The sequence below is a fragment of the Anguilla rostrata genome, chromosome 8 (assembly GCF_018555375.3).
Source record: "Anguilla rostrata isolate EN2019 chromosome 8, ASM1855537v3, whole genome shotgun sequence".
Taxonomy (NCBI): Eukaryota; Metazoa; Chordata; class Actinopteri; order Anguilliformes; family Anguillidae; genus Anguilla; species Anguilla rostrata.
This window is the reverse complement of record NC_057940.1, coordinates 25,609,631-25,627,268: the sequence shown is the minus strand read 5'-3', so window position 1 is coordinate 25,627,268 and position 17,638 is coordinate 25,609,631. Positions and strand designations below refer to the sequence as shown.

General features: G+C 40.6%; 1 protein-coding gene across 1 annotated transcript; it reads left to right on the top strand.

Moving 5' to 3' along the window:
- The first annotated feature begins 15,798 nt into the window (after positions 1 to 15,798).
- On the top strand, positions 15,799 to 16,884 carry tcima (transcriptional and immune response regulator a). The gene has a single exon (XM_064347326.1). It carries the CDS (start codon positions 15,848 to 15,850, stop codon positions 16,253 to 16,255), a length of 408 nt encoding a protein of 135 aa, XP_064203396.1. The 5' UTR covers positions 15,799 to 15,847; the 3' UTR covers positions 16,256 to 16,884.
- The last annotated feature ends 754 nt before the right edge of the window (positions 16,885 to 17,638 follow it).

Sequence of the window (17,638 nt, the reverse complement as noted above, 5' to 3'; positions counted from 1 at the left end):
CACAGGTCTGTCACAACATTTTGGTTTGAAAAAGAACAGTGAAGGAAATGAATCCCTCACGTCTTGACAGCAGTACGTTCCCTTTTCACATCTTGGTTCACTGGCCACCATTTTCTGCATGGTGCTGGAATCCCAAATCCATACCTATACTGCTCTGCATCTACGCAATGCAGCTCAACTCCAGGTCATCACCGTGGTGCTTCTGAGACAATGCAGTATTGCTCTGATTGACTGAAACTGTGAGTAACTGATCATTCTGTGAACTGCATACATCTATTGCCGTTTAGCTCATCTGTTCTAACTCAGTTACAGAATACAGAAAGTATTATTTTATTTTAATTACAATTAGAGGGGAGATTTTTCACTAACCACCCATCCCTCCTGAAACAAATTACTTTTGCATTGCTCTGGCGTGTCTGTGGTCAAAGTAGGAATGCTTCTCTTTACAAGTTACAACATGCCTGTTTCTGTGATCAGTACTGTGTGATAATTAGATCATGCATAATGTAGCAGTAACGAATCAGGGGGTTTAAATTATTCTTAATGTATTTAATATGAGAATCATAGCACAATCTCAATTGCACTGATGAAACAGAGTTTTTGCATTATTTGCCTGCAGAGGTGCCATGGTGAGTTTTGGAACCAGAAAACACTGGAATTTTAGTAAGAGTTTACACTATCATAAATTTACAATAATGGTTGTGTGCAATAAGGTAACTTGTAATGGAATTTTAGTTGGAAAAAAGTGGCTTCCTGTTTTTATTGTATTCATTTAAATGCACTTGTAAATTTAGGGAAAAATCCATATGGAATGAGCAGTGGTGAGTCCATTTCCAAAATGTAGTTTACATTTCACCTCCAGGAGGGTGATATACTGACACAGGGGCCACAGAAACTGACAATGTTCGCTCCTGAATGCCCTCAGGTACAAGAACATGTAAATGACATGAGCAAATGGCCTTCTCTCCAAAGCCATCTGGAGTAGAATTATGAAATGTACTATAGGGATCTATTAACGGTGACGCACATAAACATCACATCATCCTGTGTAGAAAATCTTGTAACTTCCCACAATTTCCAAAGCATGTCCATATGCATTTTGGATTTTGCAAGAAGCAATTGCCATGGCCTTACCCTGGCCTCAATAGTAAAATAAAATAATAAATGTGATGGCAATAACAGTACATGAATTGTATTTGTTTGGATTGGACAAAATGTCTGTTTAGTGGTTATTTTGTTTGTTCAGTGAAAAGCTCTATGTCACTTCCTTTCAACACGCGATCACAAATAGAGTTGACCAAACAGGTTCAGCTCAATGCAGAACAGGGCTAGACATATTCTCTGGAAATTTGATCAGTAATACACAAAACTGTAAAGGAACAGAAACTACAACTGTTCCAGAAACTCCTGAGGCAGGACGCTTGTGTTATTGATAACAAGGAAGCAATAGAAGTGCTGTATAAAAATAAAATGAACCTATTGCATGCAGCCATTGCACACACAGGAAAATGTTAGTCAGAGCTTATGTTTTCTTATGTAAATTATGGACAAGAAAGACTTTCAGACTGTTTGCAATTCATCCATCAGACAACGTTCATAAATGTCAAAATGTCAGTGAAGTATTAATCATGATCATCAGCGGTCATCATCATTTTTGTTCCAAAAGACAAACTTCTGTCTTAAAATCCATTTTAACCGGGGCTTGATGTGGCACAACGCGACAACTAGACGACAACTTTCTTTCCTCGTCCGTCTGCCAAAAAGGCACCCATTTCTTTCGGACGTCACTGCCAAGATCTCGGTTTCTGTGCTTCCTGGGCGTAGTCACACGCTCAAATCGTCCTTTCAGGAATTATTTGCGCGTGCTCAATTACTGAAGTTTCATCATTTTCTTTGGTGTTATCTTCTCTGTTATATATTCTAATTTTATTGGAATGACTACATTGATTACATGCTATAAGCATTCTATAAGCATCTTGGTCGTTACTGGGGAAATATTGTGTTCATTAGGCAAGACGCTAGACGTCCGGTTGTAAACATGACAGCACAAATATAAAGGAATGTGATATTGCAGACTTTTAAATCGTATCACACCTTTATGTGTTTATTGAATTATTGAACAAAAACTACTTCTTTTCTCAGTCTCAATGGTTCTTTGGTTCTTCAAAGAAGGATTTAATCTTTCACCAAAGTATTAGGCTGTCTTGTTAAACCAACTAAGTTAAGCTAAACCAACAGTACAATACAATAGTTGAAATAACACAGTCTGAGGTGCAGTGAGCTACACCTTAGTAACACTACAAAAGTTCTGCCCTCAAAAAACTTCCGCTTAAGTAAAATTAAAACACCACCCCCTTGTTTGCAACTTACTTTTTATGGAATTGATATGTGTAAGTCCCAAGTTGCCAGATTTTATGGTTACATGATTTATAAAATATTTCTTATATTTTTAATTACACCTTTCCTGCTATGCACCCACTCATTTGCATGCAAAACAAATTTCTTTATTATTACACAAATGTCTGTATTATTACTGTACAGATTACCTCAAATTCTATACAGCTAGTTTGAATTGCAAAAGCATTTCAGTGATAAGAACATGCTGGAGATTGTGGGGGATAAATAAACCAGGGCATTGCCTGCAGAGATAAGCTCCAGGGGAGGGAGGTGTAGTCTATTGTTATGCCCAGTTGACCATTGTACTTCCTGTAACTGATCATATGAAGGCAGGCACGTTCTGCCAATGGCTGTGTTGCTATATGTGCCCTTTTCAGCTATACCTGCTGAAGATTCCTGATGTTAACACCTCATTACAAGTTTGAAGGTTTAGTATTTCCTTATTTGGTTACTAAGTAATGAGATGATACTAACAAAAATCAGCTTTATTTTGAGTAAACGTCACTAGTGCTGAAAGTTCCTCTCTTGGATAAATGTGTATAATGCATTGTGTTGAAGTTCTGTCTTTATCCGTCCTTTATCTGTTATCTCTTGGTTATTATTTCCTTTTCACATGCTGAGAATTACCAATGCTGTTGCCAAAGTATTGGAATATAAAATTAGTCACCTTGTGATCTCATTAATTAACTTTTTCGGCTGGACAGATGTCTAGCTAGAGTGAAGATTCAGGGGTGTGATCAGTACTGAACAAGCTGCAAGCATTGTTTGTGTATTTGTCCACATGCATAAATTCTCCTTACTTTTATCCATAAAGTGTAACTTACATTTTCATGTACCAAAAGGCTGAATGTCTACAATAGTAGGTAGTATGTTGCACTTTAAATACTCTTATAAAAATATTTGTGTGGTTGCCGAGCCACATCATTACCCAAATCAGAGGAAGTCTTCATATTGAAGAGTTTCTATCAGTAATGTTATTTTTTGCCTTTACTTTTTCCTGTATGTGATTCTTTTATTGCATGATAACACTCTTAAAATGTGATTTGGGAGTGTAATGCCCTCCAGTGGAGTGATGGTGATATAGCATATCTCTGAAATGCTGAAACCATGCAAAACAGGATGAACTTCAAATGTATAAAAAATGATTGAAGATCATCTCCATACAATGTTTCTATAGTTTTTGTTTGTTTGTTAAATTAATTCTAAACAGCCAATTTTAGGATTAGAAACTGTGCTGCAAGAAAATAATGTGTTTCATGTATAATTGTGAAAGCAACATTTATAACAATGCCAGTACATTTAGAAAAACAAGATGAAATCCAAAATAAATACATTTCTCGTTTATTTTAAACAATTTAGATTAAGTTAATCCCAGTATACCAAATAATACAGTATAACGTATTCATTTGGACACCACATTATTATCCATCCGATAATTCATTGATTGACTTTGTCATTCTCTAGTGTCATTGTGAATAAACATACATTGCTCATCTAATTAAACCAATTTTGAATGTGTTTGTATATCAGAATTTATCTGAATGCCCAACAACAAACAGTAATTTCAATGGACCATAAACTGATGACATTTTAAAATGAGTATTATATTTGTTTTCACACATGTTTTAAATGTATGATACCTAACAACTATAACTAGAATAGGTTAGGGTCCCACTAGATGGTTGCTAGGGTGTCACTAGTTGATTGCCAGGGCTTAATCGGTAATTGATAATTAGATGCACCTGACTGAACACAGCCAGCCCTGTTGAATCTAATATTTAACCTGACCATCAGTGTGAAGTAGTCACCAAGTTTCTACAAGCACACTAAGCCACAATCAAAGGAAAATCCTGGAGAGATGAGAAATATGTCTGTTGAAATATATCTGTCTGGCCATTTCTAAGGCTCTGAGACTCCACCAAACCACAGAGTCCATTATCTCTAAATGGAGAACAGTTGGGACAGTGGTGAATTTTCCTAGGAGTGGCCAGCCTGCCATAACTTCTCCAAGGGTGCCGCAACAAGTCATCCAGAAAGTCACAAAAGACCTAAGAAGAACTGTAGGATAAGAGCAGATTGGTCTACGAAAACTGCCCAGAATAATAATAAGAAGAAGAAGAAGAAGAAGAAAAAGAGAAAAAAGCCGAAGATGAAGAAGAAGAAGAAAAATGGATAATAACAATAGTTTGCTTTGCTATAGCAAGCAAACCTATTATCATATACCTTCATTTACCTACATTCTGTCTGCTATATAAATTGTAATGCTTCACTCTCACCACAGGGGGGTAGTCTTTTCACATGTGCCATTGTTTTCTCTGAGTCACTGTTGCAGTCCCAGCTCACGTGTGACCCATCCACCTGCCAGGGGCTGTTTTGAAAGGATTGCGTGCCCAGCTCTGTATGACAATATGACTGAACTGATTTCAACTGTATTGCAGCATTGGCCGTCTGTTGTTTCGGATAGAACTCAATGCAAATGAAAATCTGTTTCTCTGACCTGATTATCCTTCATCTGAGAGAGCAGGAACCAGTCTGAGCTGGTTTGGTTTGCCCTTCACTTCCACTGCATGTTTTTGTCACTAACAGTGGTGATAAAAAAACATATTTTTTCATAAGGTTTTTCAAATTTTCATAAGATTGCTTTTTCAAGCATGCTGAGCATGCTATAGATTTTAAGGTCACTAAATTTGTAGGTGGGTACTTTATGCAAATGTAAAGCTATTATTTTTAGGGGATGGAATAATAGATTTTGTTTTAAGATGAAGCTGGGGTTTAGCTACTATTGAAAAGCTAATAACTACCCTTTTCCTGTCCTATACACCAATCAGCCACAACATTAAAACCACCTTCCTAATATTGTGTAGGTTCCCCTCATGCCTCCAAAACAGCTCTGACCCGTCCAGGCATAGACTTCACCTCTGGTATATTTGGATTGCTACAGGGCTATAAAAAGCTAAGATATTGTTAGAGGGTGCATTATTTCCACATGATTTAAAAAACTCTCGACGGGACAGAGCTGTTTTGGCGGCACAAGGGGCACCTACACAATATTAGGTGGTTTTAATGCTGTGGCTGATCGGTGTATGTGAGCTGATTGTTTGATTTAATAGGTTTGTAATCTTTTTGCTCCTCTTTAACAAGGTACATGTCCTAAAAAGTAAAAAATTGTTGTCATGAAATAAATATTAATGAATCTGAAGGCATTCAGTGAACCTGTAGATATACTTTACCTAAGGAGTTACTCAGTGCTTTACAACAAAAACAAACAAACAAACAAAAAATAATTAAAAAAATTTTTTACCCAGCTTCTTTAACTGGGGCATTCCAGTTTCACAAGTTTGTCATGTGACCTTAATTATTGGGACATCTGACAACTGAGCAATCAGAGCATGAAATATATGGACGGATAGAATAAACAACCAAGGCTAGTTGACTGTGGGCTCTAAGTTTGCCACATGTACAAGGGTGTGAGAAATTATAACCAAGTGATTTTAATGTACACAAAATTGAATCAAACTTCTAACATCCTAAGATATATTTATTTCCAAACTCCTTTGTCGGTCAATAAGGACTGTAAGTACTATATATACAGCAAGCTCCATAATGTTTGGGACACATTTTTCTTGATTTGGCTCTGTACTTCACAATTTTAGATGTGTAATCAAACAATTCACATGTGGTTAAATTGCACATTCTCAGCTTTTATTTAAGAGCTTTGGTGTCACCATGTAGAAATGACACCACTTTTTAAACATATGAAAGTAGTCATGTTTAGTACTTTTCACATGTCCTTTGCATGCAATGACTGCTTGAAGTCTGTGAACCATAGACATCACCAGGTGCTGAGTACCTTCTCTAGTGATGCTCTGCCAGGCCTGTACTGCAGTCATCTTCAGCTGGTGCTTTTTTCGTGGGCAAGTTGCCTTAACGCATATGAAACACATGTTCAAATGGAGTCAGATCGGGTTTATGGCCTGGCCACTTTTCAAGTTTTTAGCTTTGACAGACTCCTTTGTTGTCTTGCGGTAGGATGAAACGCCATCCACTGAGTTTGGAGACATTTGGTTTAACTTTAGCAGATAAGATGCTTCTGTACTCTTAAAATTCATTGTGCTGCTGCTATCAGCAGTTACATCAGCACAACTCCGGTCCTCATGTTGACAAATGCCAATAACGGACTCCAATGACAATCAAAAGCCTAGAATCAAGCTCGATACTGAAAGCTATGTTATACTTGCACCAAGGAAGCAATTGAACACGTTACTAATCATAAACACCTGTGAAGCCATTTGTCCCAAACATTATGGTGCCCTAAAATAGTGCCCTTATGGATAAAAAAGTGCTGTAATTTCTACATGGTGAATCCAAAATGTATTAAAAGAAGACCAGGTCAAAACCTAGTATATGGCTGGACCTAACACGCGTGATCCGGCCGACCAATGGGGTAAGTTCATCACTCACTCAGTCACAACCAAAAATACCCTTTAAGCTGAGAATCAGGTTTTTTTTCCACGTGTGAATTGTTTGGGTACAAATCCAAAATTCTGGAGTAGAGAGCCAATTCAAGAAAAAAAAAAAGTCTTTGTTCCAAATATTATGGAGCTCACTGTATTTACAGTATAATGGCCAGTGATCCATTTAAATAGATATTGCCTTATGAACCTGAGAGTTCCTCATACAAACTTCGTATCAGACAAATCCCTTTCTCCTGTATTAAAAATGAAATGAAAGCCGAGAGCTGGCTCCTGTAGTTGCTCCCAATGTACTCCCCTCTTTTCAAGTCTGGGAAAGGGAATTGTAAATACTGGAGCAACCTGCATCCTCTGCTTTTAGTATGTTCTTTTGGCTGTGGGCCCATCTCAAGTAAAAATTTAGGTTCAGATCGGGATAAGGAATTTGGAATTTTAATAATGACGCTTTAATTAAGCTCGTCTGTTGAAGCGATCATTATCCGCACAGATAAATAGCACTTTGCTGACAATGATTGCTATCCTGCCCGCCATGTTGCTGGTATTAAATTTGCATGGCCTGCTTTTCCCATTGTGTGGTCTGCTCGGTGAAATCCTGGGCCCCCTGTAATCGCAGAGTGTTAAATCATCCGCAGGATTGACTTTCTTTCTTCCCGAGAACCGGTTAGAACCAGCTGAGACGTGCAGGCCTAGGTTTCCAGTGAGTGCACAGTGCGCGCTAAGCAGGTGCATTAAATGCAATTACACTTACCGTGTTGAAGACACACAGAGCCAGAGGAGTTTTTTTTGAGCCGGTACCTAAAAAAGTAGAACTGGCATGGTCGGCTTTTCTTACCTTGTTTCCCCGTTGTTTGATTTCCCAGGAACAGTATTTCAATGTTTTTCTCTCTGAGTTTTGAGTTTGCGATATGTTGCTATGGCGTACATCCACAGCCTCCATTTGTTTGGAAATCCACATGACTAACTTCCTGTGTGGGAAGGAACACAGGCCAGATAATACACTGATTCACAGCAAGTGGTTTTTTTAATATTTAGTTCACTTCTCAGTTCGTAATTTACTGTGTTAACATCCAAATGGATTTATTCCAACCAGACATCTTTTAGAGTCCAGTTACCATCCAAAATCACTGTTTGAATTCTCTTTCAGTAAAACATTTAAATAAATGTGGGCTCTGTTTCGGCTCAGTCTCTACTATTGCCCAACGTCTTAAATTATTACAATTTATAAATATTTTTGATGGATCTGCTGTATTTTCTGATAAATACCATCTGTATGTAGAAATTGTGCAGACACACAACCTGGCCAAATCCACACAGTCATTTTCCTTCAGTGTGGTCTCTTAAGGTGGAATTCTCAGAAGCCTTGCCTCAAACGCGACCCCGCGACCTCACTACACAGCAAACTGCGGGGTATGACCAGGCGAAATCCTCTCCTGTTAGCATTCATCACGCCTGCGTTGTATTACACACCAGCTCTCAATACAAGCTACGAGTTAATCACGGTTACATGTGCCCCTCTGGGACCGTGGGTGCTGGCTGGGGGGCGGTGATGGGGGGGGGGGGGGGGTGGCTGCCTCAGGGAACCGAGCTGGGTGTGCCTGTCGCGAGGCCCGGGGCGAGGAGCTCCTTCCTGCTCTGACCTTGTTCTCCTGCCAGGCAGGACGAACAATGGGAGTCCTGCATCTGGAACTTTCTAGAACTGGCGGCCGTCCAGACGCAATCTGGGGTCCCGGCCAGGGACAGGAGCGTGATTAGACTGTCCTGTGAGCGACCCTCTCTCAGCCTCTTATGATTGTATTTTAATTGGATCCTGCCCTTTTTTTATATAATGGTACAGTACATAGAAAGCATTTACACTGGGTTTTTTTTTGATAACATTTATTTGGCTTATAGTAGTGGACATGTAAAGCGAGTCAGGCTGTTGTTTTTGTGACTGTTTTTCACTGAACAGCCTCGGGGGCACCACCGCTGCAGTTTTGAAAAGATTTCACGAAGGCTAAAGCCGGTAGCTTGAGCTCGTGCCTAATGACATAATCAGCACTCTTATCCACAAGGGGCAAAGCCGCTCCCCTCTGACGTGGTCCACCACGCCATCGCTCGCACCTCAGTGACAGAATTTCAGACGGGCCCGCGGGCCCCCGTCCAACGCGGGCCGCCAGTGAATCCCCGTTTGCTCACGCCGCTGATTCATTCCTGCTCTGATTGCGTATGCGCGGTGACGCGGCGCTCTGCGGAACACTGCCGCCGTGCTGAACACACCCCGGCCCAGGGCGCTACGCCGTCACCGCCGAGATTTAAGCCGCCCCCCCCCTTCATCTCTCGCTGTTTTGCAAGCGGTGCGAAAAACGCAGCGCTGGAGACCTGACACTCAGGCACTACGCTGACAAGCGAATACAGAGGAGACCAGCGTTCACAACAAACGCATTTCAAGAAAGAACAAAATCAACGGGATAGAAATATACAGGAGTGGCAGTGAGATTTTACAGTTTAATGCTTTCACAAAAGCTACACTATATAGTCTAATTGTAAACTATATTTGTCTTATGACAGCACAGAAATAACGTAGTTCAGACATTCCCAGTGTAAGTTCAATGTAGATGTTATGTAAATGCTCTCTATGCAGTTTGATATGGGACGAAAACCTCTAATAACAACCAACACAGAGAATGCAGCAGTTGGTAAGATCTGTTCCAGCCTTTTACTGGATTTCATGTCTTTAATATTAAACAGCTATGGGTGCCAGAGTGGGAGAAAGAAAGCACTAGAGCCAGTGTGAAGCTGGGAAGATGAGGAAGGCTCACTGGGAGGCTAATTGGCTTTGGTAACTGTAGAAAAATACACACTGAGCCCCCCCCCCCCAACCTTTTCCCCACCCCCCTATCTCCCAACTGAGTGGCTAACGTGTTCCACCTGACAGTGTATGCCTTGATCCCCTGCCAGGGCTTAGGGCTGAGACGAGGGTTAAGAGAGACAGATGCGACGCAGCCTTCAGCCGTCTTAGCGCCGCCGTGGTCTGATCAGCGCGCGGCATCCAGTTTAGGCCGGTTCTGTGTAATGCTGCCTGCCTCAGCGCCTGTATGGGTGCAGTGATGAGTCACTTAATCCCCGCAGCCGGGACTCCCCTCCCCCCCCACCCCCACCCACCCAACCCACCCACCCACAGTGCAAATGAGGAAAAGCAGAAGGTCTGTGTGTGCCACTGCCGCCTCCGGACACAGGCTGCTGTTCACACCGCCATTTTGTTTTGCTGTTGTTCTGCGAGCCCTCCGAGCTGTTGTTTTCTAAAACACACTGACCTGTCCTGAAGACACAACCTGCCAAAGAATCTCTCTTCCTAAATTCCACATTTTACAAAAAATTGGAAGGAATACTGTTAAATCAACAGATAAGCTTGCAAGTATAGACTACACAATATAATAGTAAAAAAAAAAAATCTCTCGAATTAAAGAACTGACCTTCGGTGTGCACTTATTGCACGCCGCTTTGGATAAAAGCGTCAGCCGAATAAATGTAATGTAATGTAACTGTGACTGTACTGGTCTCCACAGTCTTCCTGAAAGAACCATGGTTTTTTTCAAAGGGTTCAGTCATTTCCCAGAAACGGATGGAGGAAGTCTTGTGGATACATCTTCTCTGAAGATGTCAAGGGGCCAAAAGGGGCCATAATTTTTTTTCATGTATTTAAACAGTACTTCTGCTTTTCCAACGCAGACCCCGAGTGGTTGCTGTTTTTAGCCTGTAGAGTCTCCTGTGAGATCAGGCTCACCATGCAGCAGATTACAAAAGGTGCTTTCCTCAGGTAGTGCCTCCCCACACCCAACGCGCTGCTGGGAATATGCCCATGGGCGTGGACAAAAACCCCAGAGTCCTTTCTTCGCTTCCACACCTCTGTTCTCACGAAGTCTCCTGCCCTCCTTACAGATTCCGGTAAGATTCTTTTGACTGGATTCGTAATAAATTCTGTTACCAAGCCCCGCATCACCGAAAAACTCATCGCCGCCGGCATCATTGTTGTCTGCCGTGACTGTTCCTCTAGCCTTTTTCGTCATTCGGATTATGCAAGTAAACAAAGTCTGGCTTTTAGCGCAATGCTTACAGTAAACAGCCCCTAATAGGAAGCAGTCGCAGGGCTTCGGCTCCACAAGAAGCTTCGGGGAAGTGCCATTTGCTCTGTTTACCACAAAGCTAAATGCGTTGCTACACATGACAAACTGTTTTAAACAGTTGTTTCTCGGTGTATTTGTGACATCAGTGTCGGTTGCTTCCCTTCCACGTATGGAGTTTCTTTTAGTGGTAATTTTTCATCCCTACTAGAAAAAACATTTTTTCAAGCTTTACAACAGTTTTGTATAAAAAACAGATACACTATAGCTGTGTTAACAAACAAATGCCAACCAGAAAACTCCTAATACAATATTATGAAAGGCTACAGTTGGGCACTGTGGTGACTCCTTGAATCCAGGCCCAATAAAACTCTAAAGGCAAAGGTACTATAGTAGTTTAATCTCACACTATCACTCGTTAACACATTATGCAATATTGCTGTCATAATCATAGGGAATAGATAACCATATGACATATACTGATAACCCCTCTGCTTTGTATAACAAAAACCTGTTCTGCAGATGTGATTTTGAGAGTATTACAACATTGCCACTCTGCTGTCCTACATACTTACTAAACTGAAGTAAAGCAAAAACACTGTTGTTGGTTCCTGGATATGTCTCTGCCATTACCAGTGTGCAAGACATGTTTTAGAGTTAGACAACTGCACTCAGTTGCAAAGTTATTTACAAGATGTATAATGGGCTCTTTTAAGAACTAATAAAGTATGTCTTTGGGAATTACGCTTTAGCTGTAACATTGACTTTGAAGTGGAACTGGAAAGATTGGAAAAACACATTTTCCCAACTTAATAGTGCCAGGCATGAAGCGGTATTTGTATTTAGCACTAAATACTGGCACTGTTTATCAAAGTTATTGCTGCTTTCTTTTGGAGTTTATAGGGAAAGAAGCACATTGATACATTAGCAATGCAATACTGTATCGCTAAGTAGGCAATACATTTATACCTTTAGACTAATACAGGCTGCATCCTTTGGCAACATTTTGTCATACTGTATGATATTGGGAAGGAAATCAGTTTTATTATCAGTCAGTTTTACAAGAAGCTGGACAATAGAAGCTGTAACTACAACGGGAAACCATAACTATGTAGTAGATTCAAACCATAGGCTTCTTCATTTTTAGGAAATTTCAGGAAGGTTTTTAAAAAATTTTTAAAAGAGCCACTTTCCAAGAAGAACGCATTCTAGTTGGCAGAGTCATCAGTGAAGCTCAGCACATTAACTTCATTGCCTTTGCTATCTACTAAATAGGGCTCAGATGAACTGATTAGAAGGACTTAATCAGTGTTCCTCTCACTATCTACTAGGATTGGCTGTAAACATCTAAAATGCAGCCTAGCTTTTACGTAATGCTCTACCCACCATCCAAAACAACTTCATCATGAATTGAGAGGAGAAATAGGCAGGTCATATACCATTCGAATATTTTGCAGAGAGAACCCAGAACACCATCGAGGGCACTTTCTGAACATAAGCTGATTTCCCCTTTGACTGCAAATTAATTCAACTTTTGGGCCAAAAACATGTTATGTTCTATAAATACTGATCCATACAGCAAGAAAAGAATATGTAGCGTTCACTTAGGTAATATGAAACTATTCATTGCATATTACATTGCACTTATTTAGCAGACAATTATCCAAAGTGACTTACACTACTGGAGCAACAACAGTGCATTCATCTGATTGATTTGAGCAATAGAGGCAGACCTGACTGACAAGGGAGGAGACTGGCCTACAGTTGTGTACAGACGAGGAGTCCAGAATTTGTTTCTTCAACCACGAGTGTAAACGGGACCCCCTTGAAGGACGTGGGCATACTGCCACTGGACCATGAGGCCCTGATCATGGAAGAGATGAATGGGAAAGATGGTGCCGTGAAGAGGTGAGGGAATGGGGTCCAGGGCACAGGTGGTTTAGTCAATGTAACCCATTATAAGCTGTGGTTCTGTGTGGTGTATGGGTTAGAAAATGGTAACCCAGTGCAAGGTAATTTTAAAAGACAAAAGCAGCATTTCCTTCTTGGCAACTTTATGCTTTGTGACCTTTTATTTTTGGTGGCGCAATTTGAAACTCCACAAAATCATTATCACTGGGCTGGAAAGCTGGTTTGAGAAGAATTACTGTAAGAACTGTGGCCATATCACATGTCATTACCGGTACATTTCATCCCCATAGGGCACATAACAATTATAATGTGGAATGTAGAGTAAGTCAGCACACAGAAAACAGACTACATTCCACAAAGGAGTTACAGTCAGCTCATATCCCGTCATTCGTTTCCAACCTGTTTCCTGATTAACTAGCGAAGCCAGTACATTCAATTCTTAATCTTTATTGGTACGAAGGTACACTCAGGCATAGTTTATGACCTGGTGGGATTTGAGTGAAAGATTAGCATCTGACATATTTCTGTGCTGAAATGCTGAGAATGTATGCTGTTAAGGGGAGGAATATGGCTCCACGAGTCTGAGGGGGAGAGAGTCTTCTGTCTCCTGTGGGTCGACTGCGGAGGAAACGATGACAGGACCTTTGAACCTCCTCTAAATGCGGCTGTCCTTTTGTTATGGTTATTAATGTGCGCGGGCTCGCACTGCAGGGCAGGGCCCTCAGCTGGAGCCCATGCTTCCCTTTCCCCACAGAGAGAGAGAGATAGCATCTCGTGTGCGAACCGCCCGCGTGCCCACCCTCTGAAGTCCTCCCGTGTCATAAATATGCCACTCACCAGAGCCGCGCTAACGTGTCATGCCATTGTCATGCCACGCAGAGAGAGCCAGGTATCCTGTACAAGCGACCGGGCATAGACTGTCAAGGATAGGGCTGACTTGTTTGCTCCAGCTGCATTGTTCTATTCTGCCCAATAGAGGATGTTAGAATGCCTGGCATTCTGTGCCATTGTTACAGGGGCAAACGTGGCCATTGATTATTCTTCAAGAATGAAAGAATTATGTAATTGCTAAGTTATGCATACAACAGCAGAACAGCAAATTCATTCTTGAATCACTTCATCTTTTTCAATTAAACCATATTTCTTGCACTGGGAACTGGTGCTTGCCATTGCATTTTTTTACGTAAAAGCTTAGAAGACATTCTTCAGCCCCTCCACAACACTGGAGTCAATGCTACTTTGATGGCACATACCACCTTGAACATTGATACATTTCTGACTAATTTGTTCAAATAAGCTCATTCCAATGAGTACTAACTGCATTCACATTGTTCGGAAATATACTTCCATTCTACTAGTTGTGCAAATCAGTGACACAATGGGATAATGGAACACATTTACTAACTAGGAATTTAGCTGAGGTGACTTACAGATGAGGTGACTTTAACATGGGTACATATTGTCATATGTATACAGAGCCACGATATAACATATCAATCTTTGTCTAAAGTCTAACACATAAATCTAGGTTGTGAAGAATATAAATGTGTCAAGATCGAGAAAACAGCTGCGTCTGGCGTGCGTTCACAGGATATGCGTGCTGCGGTCGCTGGGTGTTTTCTTGTATTGCATTTCAAAACTGGAGCCAGCGGGAACGCCTTTCTCCCTTATCAACGCACAGCATCAGAGAGGGGATACAGGTCATAGCTCTCCCCCTGTAAGCCAGGAGACAAACTCTCCTCCAGGTCTACACAGGAGGAGCTCCAAGGCCACTCTCTGCAGCCTCCCTAAAACACAAATCAACCGTCATAGCGAACCGACAGTCTGCTCTGTCTCAAATGCGCAAACGGTCACTATGACCAAAGATGAATAAAAAACAAACAAAAAACTTCTTTTTGAACTGAACTTTTTTGTGTGTTTGACAGTTGGAACTATTTTGTTATACAATAAATTAAAAGCCTGATTGTGTTACATTGATATGGTAGTGTAAGATACCACTAGAATCACCAACAAAAGCAAATTGTGGCATTATCATAAATATTACTCAGGAGTTGTGCCAATGTTATCCAGTAAAGTGCTTCTAAGTTTAATTTATAGGTCTTTATTTAATGAACATTCTTTTAAAAATTCTGAAATGTAAAGTACCAATTAGACATAATACCAACAGAATGTAACTCCACTATCATGTATACCTTAATTACAAAGCAGAGGAAACATCACCCATTAAAGTTAAAATTGAGACTATTTACAGGCTAAAGTATGTTTCCATAACAGTATGTTAGAGATCTTTATTGTGTAATGCAATTAATTCTCCCTGACCAGTCATTGTACTGGTCTGTTTGGCCTGATTATGTTTTTCGCAGCATGTGCATGATTAGGCTAAAACTTAAACATATGGGCATGAATAGCCTTAGGTGCAATTGACTTTGTTTCCCCCATTATATTTTGAATATGTTATGTGGGAGGTTTTGAGAGGACTAACATAATAGGCTATTATTTCTCTTTTGCACTTTGGGCAGTTTAATAATTTTACAGATATTGGCTGGCCTATAAAAAAACACACATGTCTTTTGTTTATTGGTATTATTATAAAGTTTTATTTTACGGTTTACGGTTATTATTTTGATGTTATATGGCAAACCGAAGTATCGTTAGAAGAACCCCCTCCCTTCAACACACACACGCACACTCTTGACAGGGCAATTCTTTTTGCCAATACGTTCAAAGCCGTTTAAAATGCCTAGTAAATACCTCAAGTAAATTTGCTTTCATCAAACGCCGGGATTCTCGTGCATTATTATCGGCGTTTAAAACTTCCCATCGACAGTTTGCTATGCTCAGAGATAGGCGTTCCCTGTGGGAGTGTTGCTAGTGATGTCATTTCTGTAAACCGGTCTCGACAGTCAGAGCGTTGCTGGCAACCCTTTATATAGCGCAGGCAGAGCCACTACACTTCACTTTCTGTCTATGACAAACAGAGACCTGACTCAGCCTTGCCTAAGCAGTCAGTGGGTTTCACTGCCTTTAGCCTTTGTCGGCAAAGAAAAGAAAGGAAAAGCGAATAAGATGTCTTCTTACGTATCTTCAGACTCCCACCGCGTCAGCCCCTCCGTCCACGGGAACAAGTTTGACACGGCACACCGCAAAAAAGCCGTGGCTAACATCTTCGAGAACATCAACCAGGACGCACTGATGAAGCTTTTTCAGAAAACCGGTGACATGAAGGCGGAGGAGAGAGTGAGGAGCATCTACTCTTTTGCTCATGATCCCGAGGAAACGTCCAAGGCTCTGATGGCTCTAAAGCAGAGGAAGAAGGACAAGTTCTTGCAGATTGCGGGCATGGTGAGACAGCTTCTGAAACTGCATCGACTCTGATAACCTACATGGCTCTGCCTGAGCTGAGGTTACGTTTTGCGACCAAAAGCGAGTGAGTCGACATCGGCCGCTGAGGATGCGGCTTCCACGAAGGATCAAGACAATGCCTGGAGATTGTTTGAACAGTGGCGAATGATCGCTACGAACTGTTACAGAGCTGTTTGCTTACGGTGCTACTGGGCAAGAGGACAAGCCGGTCCGGTGCGGATCCCGGATAGCCTGCTCGGAGGGAGAGAACAGATGGAATGAACGCTGAGCTTTCAATACGGGTTATGTTCCCGAAAACACTGCCCCAGGAGACATGCACGAACTAGCCAGCCTCGCGGCTTCTCATTGACTGTATGCATTTGTTTGAATGCGTTGACTTCAATTTGCACCTCATAGGTGCATCAAGCTTTGCCGGTGCACAAAATATACTGAGACTGGTGCCGAAGAAATTGCCTGAAAAATGCCTAATGTCATACTTTGAAAACGTTTGATGCCTTGTCTCTGTACCAGTTTAAAATTGTGATACCTGCTTTAACACTAATTAGTGGCCACTAATTTATTTTTCAGCAAATGTTATGGTAGAAAAATATCATGCATTTAATGTGTTTGCAATTTCATTAATAAATTATTTTACTGAAAAATGCTTTTTGTCTTTTAATTTTGGTGTTTCTGCTCTGAAATTGAAATGGGTGTGATAAAATCAACATGGACAAGCTCCAAGGATACAAAAGTCAAGTAAACTATATGCAAATTAGAGTATTGTTTTTTCACATCAGAAGACGACAGTTTTAAAAATAAATCCGTTACTTTCCTAAAACACATACAGCAAGAGCTGTTTCTGTTTCCATTTGATATAGGCTACGCTGTGTAACAACGTACATCCATTAACGAGAATGAAAATCTGAAATTAAAAGGTGATTCACCTTTCATGTGAATATATAATCTATAGGCCTATGATTCCTCTACAATTACCAGAAATTCCATTCACTTAAATGTCTCCCAAAATAAGATGTTTTTTTATTGCAGGTGTAAAAAGTGTTTCCTTGCTCATAACACTATATGTGTTTAAATCAGTTTCATAATGCAAAAAAGATAATTTAGGCCATTCATTACTTAATTGGTGCCATACACAAGCCACGTACAAAAGACAAAGGAAAGCCAGTTTAAAAAAAATAGGCCTACAACATGTGTAGTAAATTAATAGAATTAGTATTATGCTTAAAAAAACATGCATTTATGTGTTCAGGTGAAATATATGAGACTCACTAATAGAAATGCATGTGCCCACCACAACCTCTTCATTTGCCAGCGTTTGCATATTGCTTCAGTAGATAATAGTTCACAACAAAATATTAGACCAGACACCTTCACAGTCTCAGCTGTGTAAAATTCCCA

Excerpts from the sequence above, each read along its gene's own strand:
- tcima (XM_064347326.1), top strand. The coding sequence starts at position 15,848 with ATGACAAACAGAGACCTGACTCAGCCTTGCCTAAGCAGTCAGTGGGTT.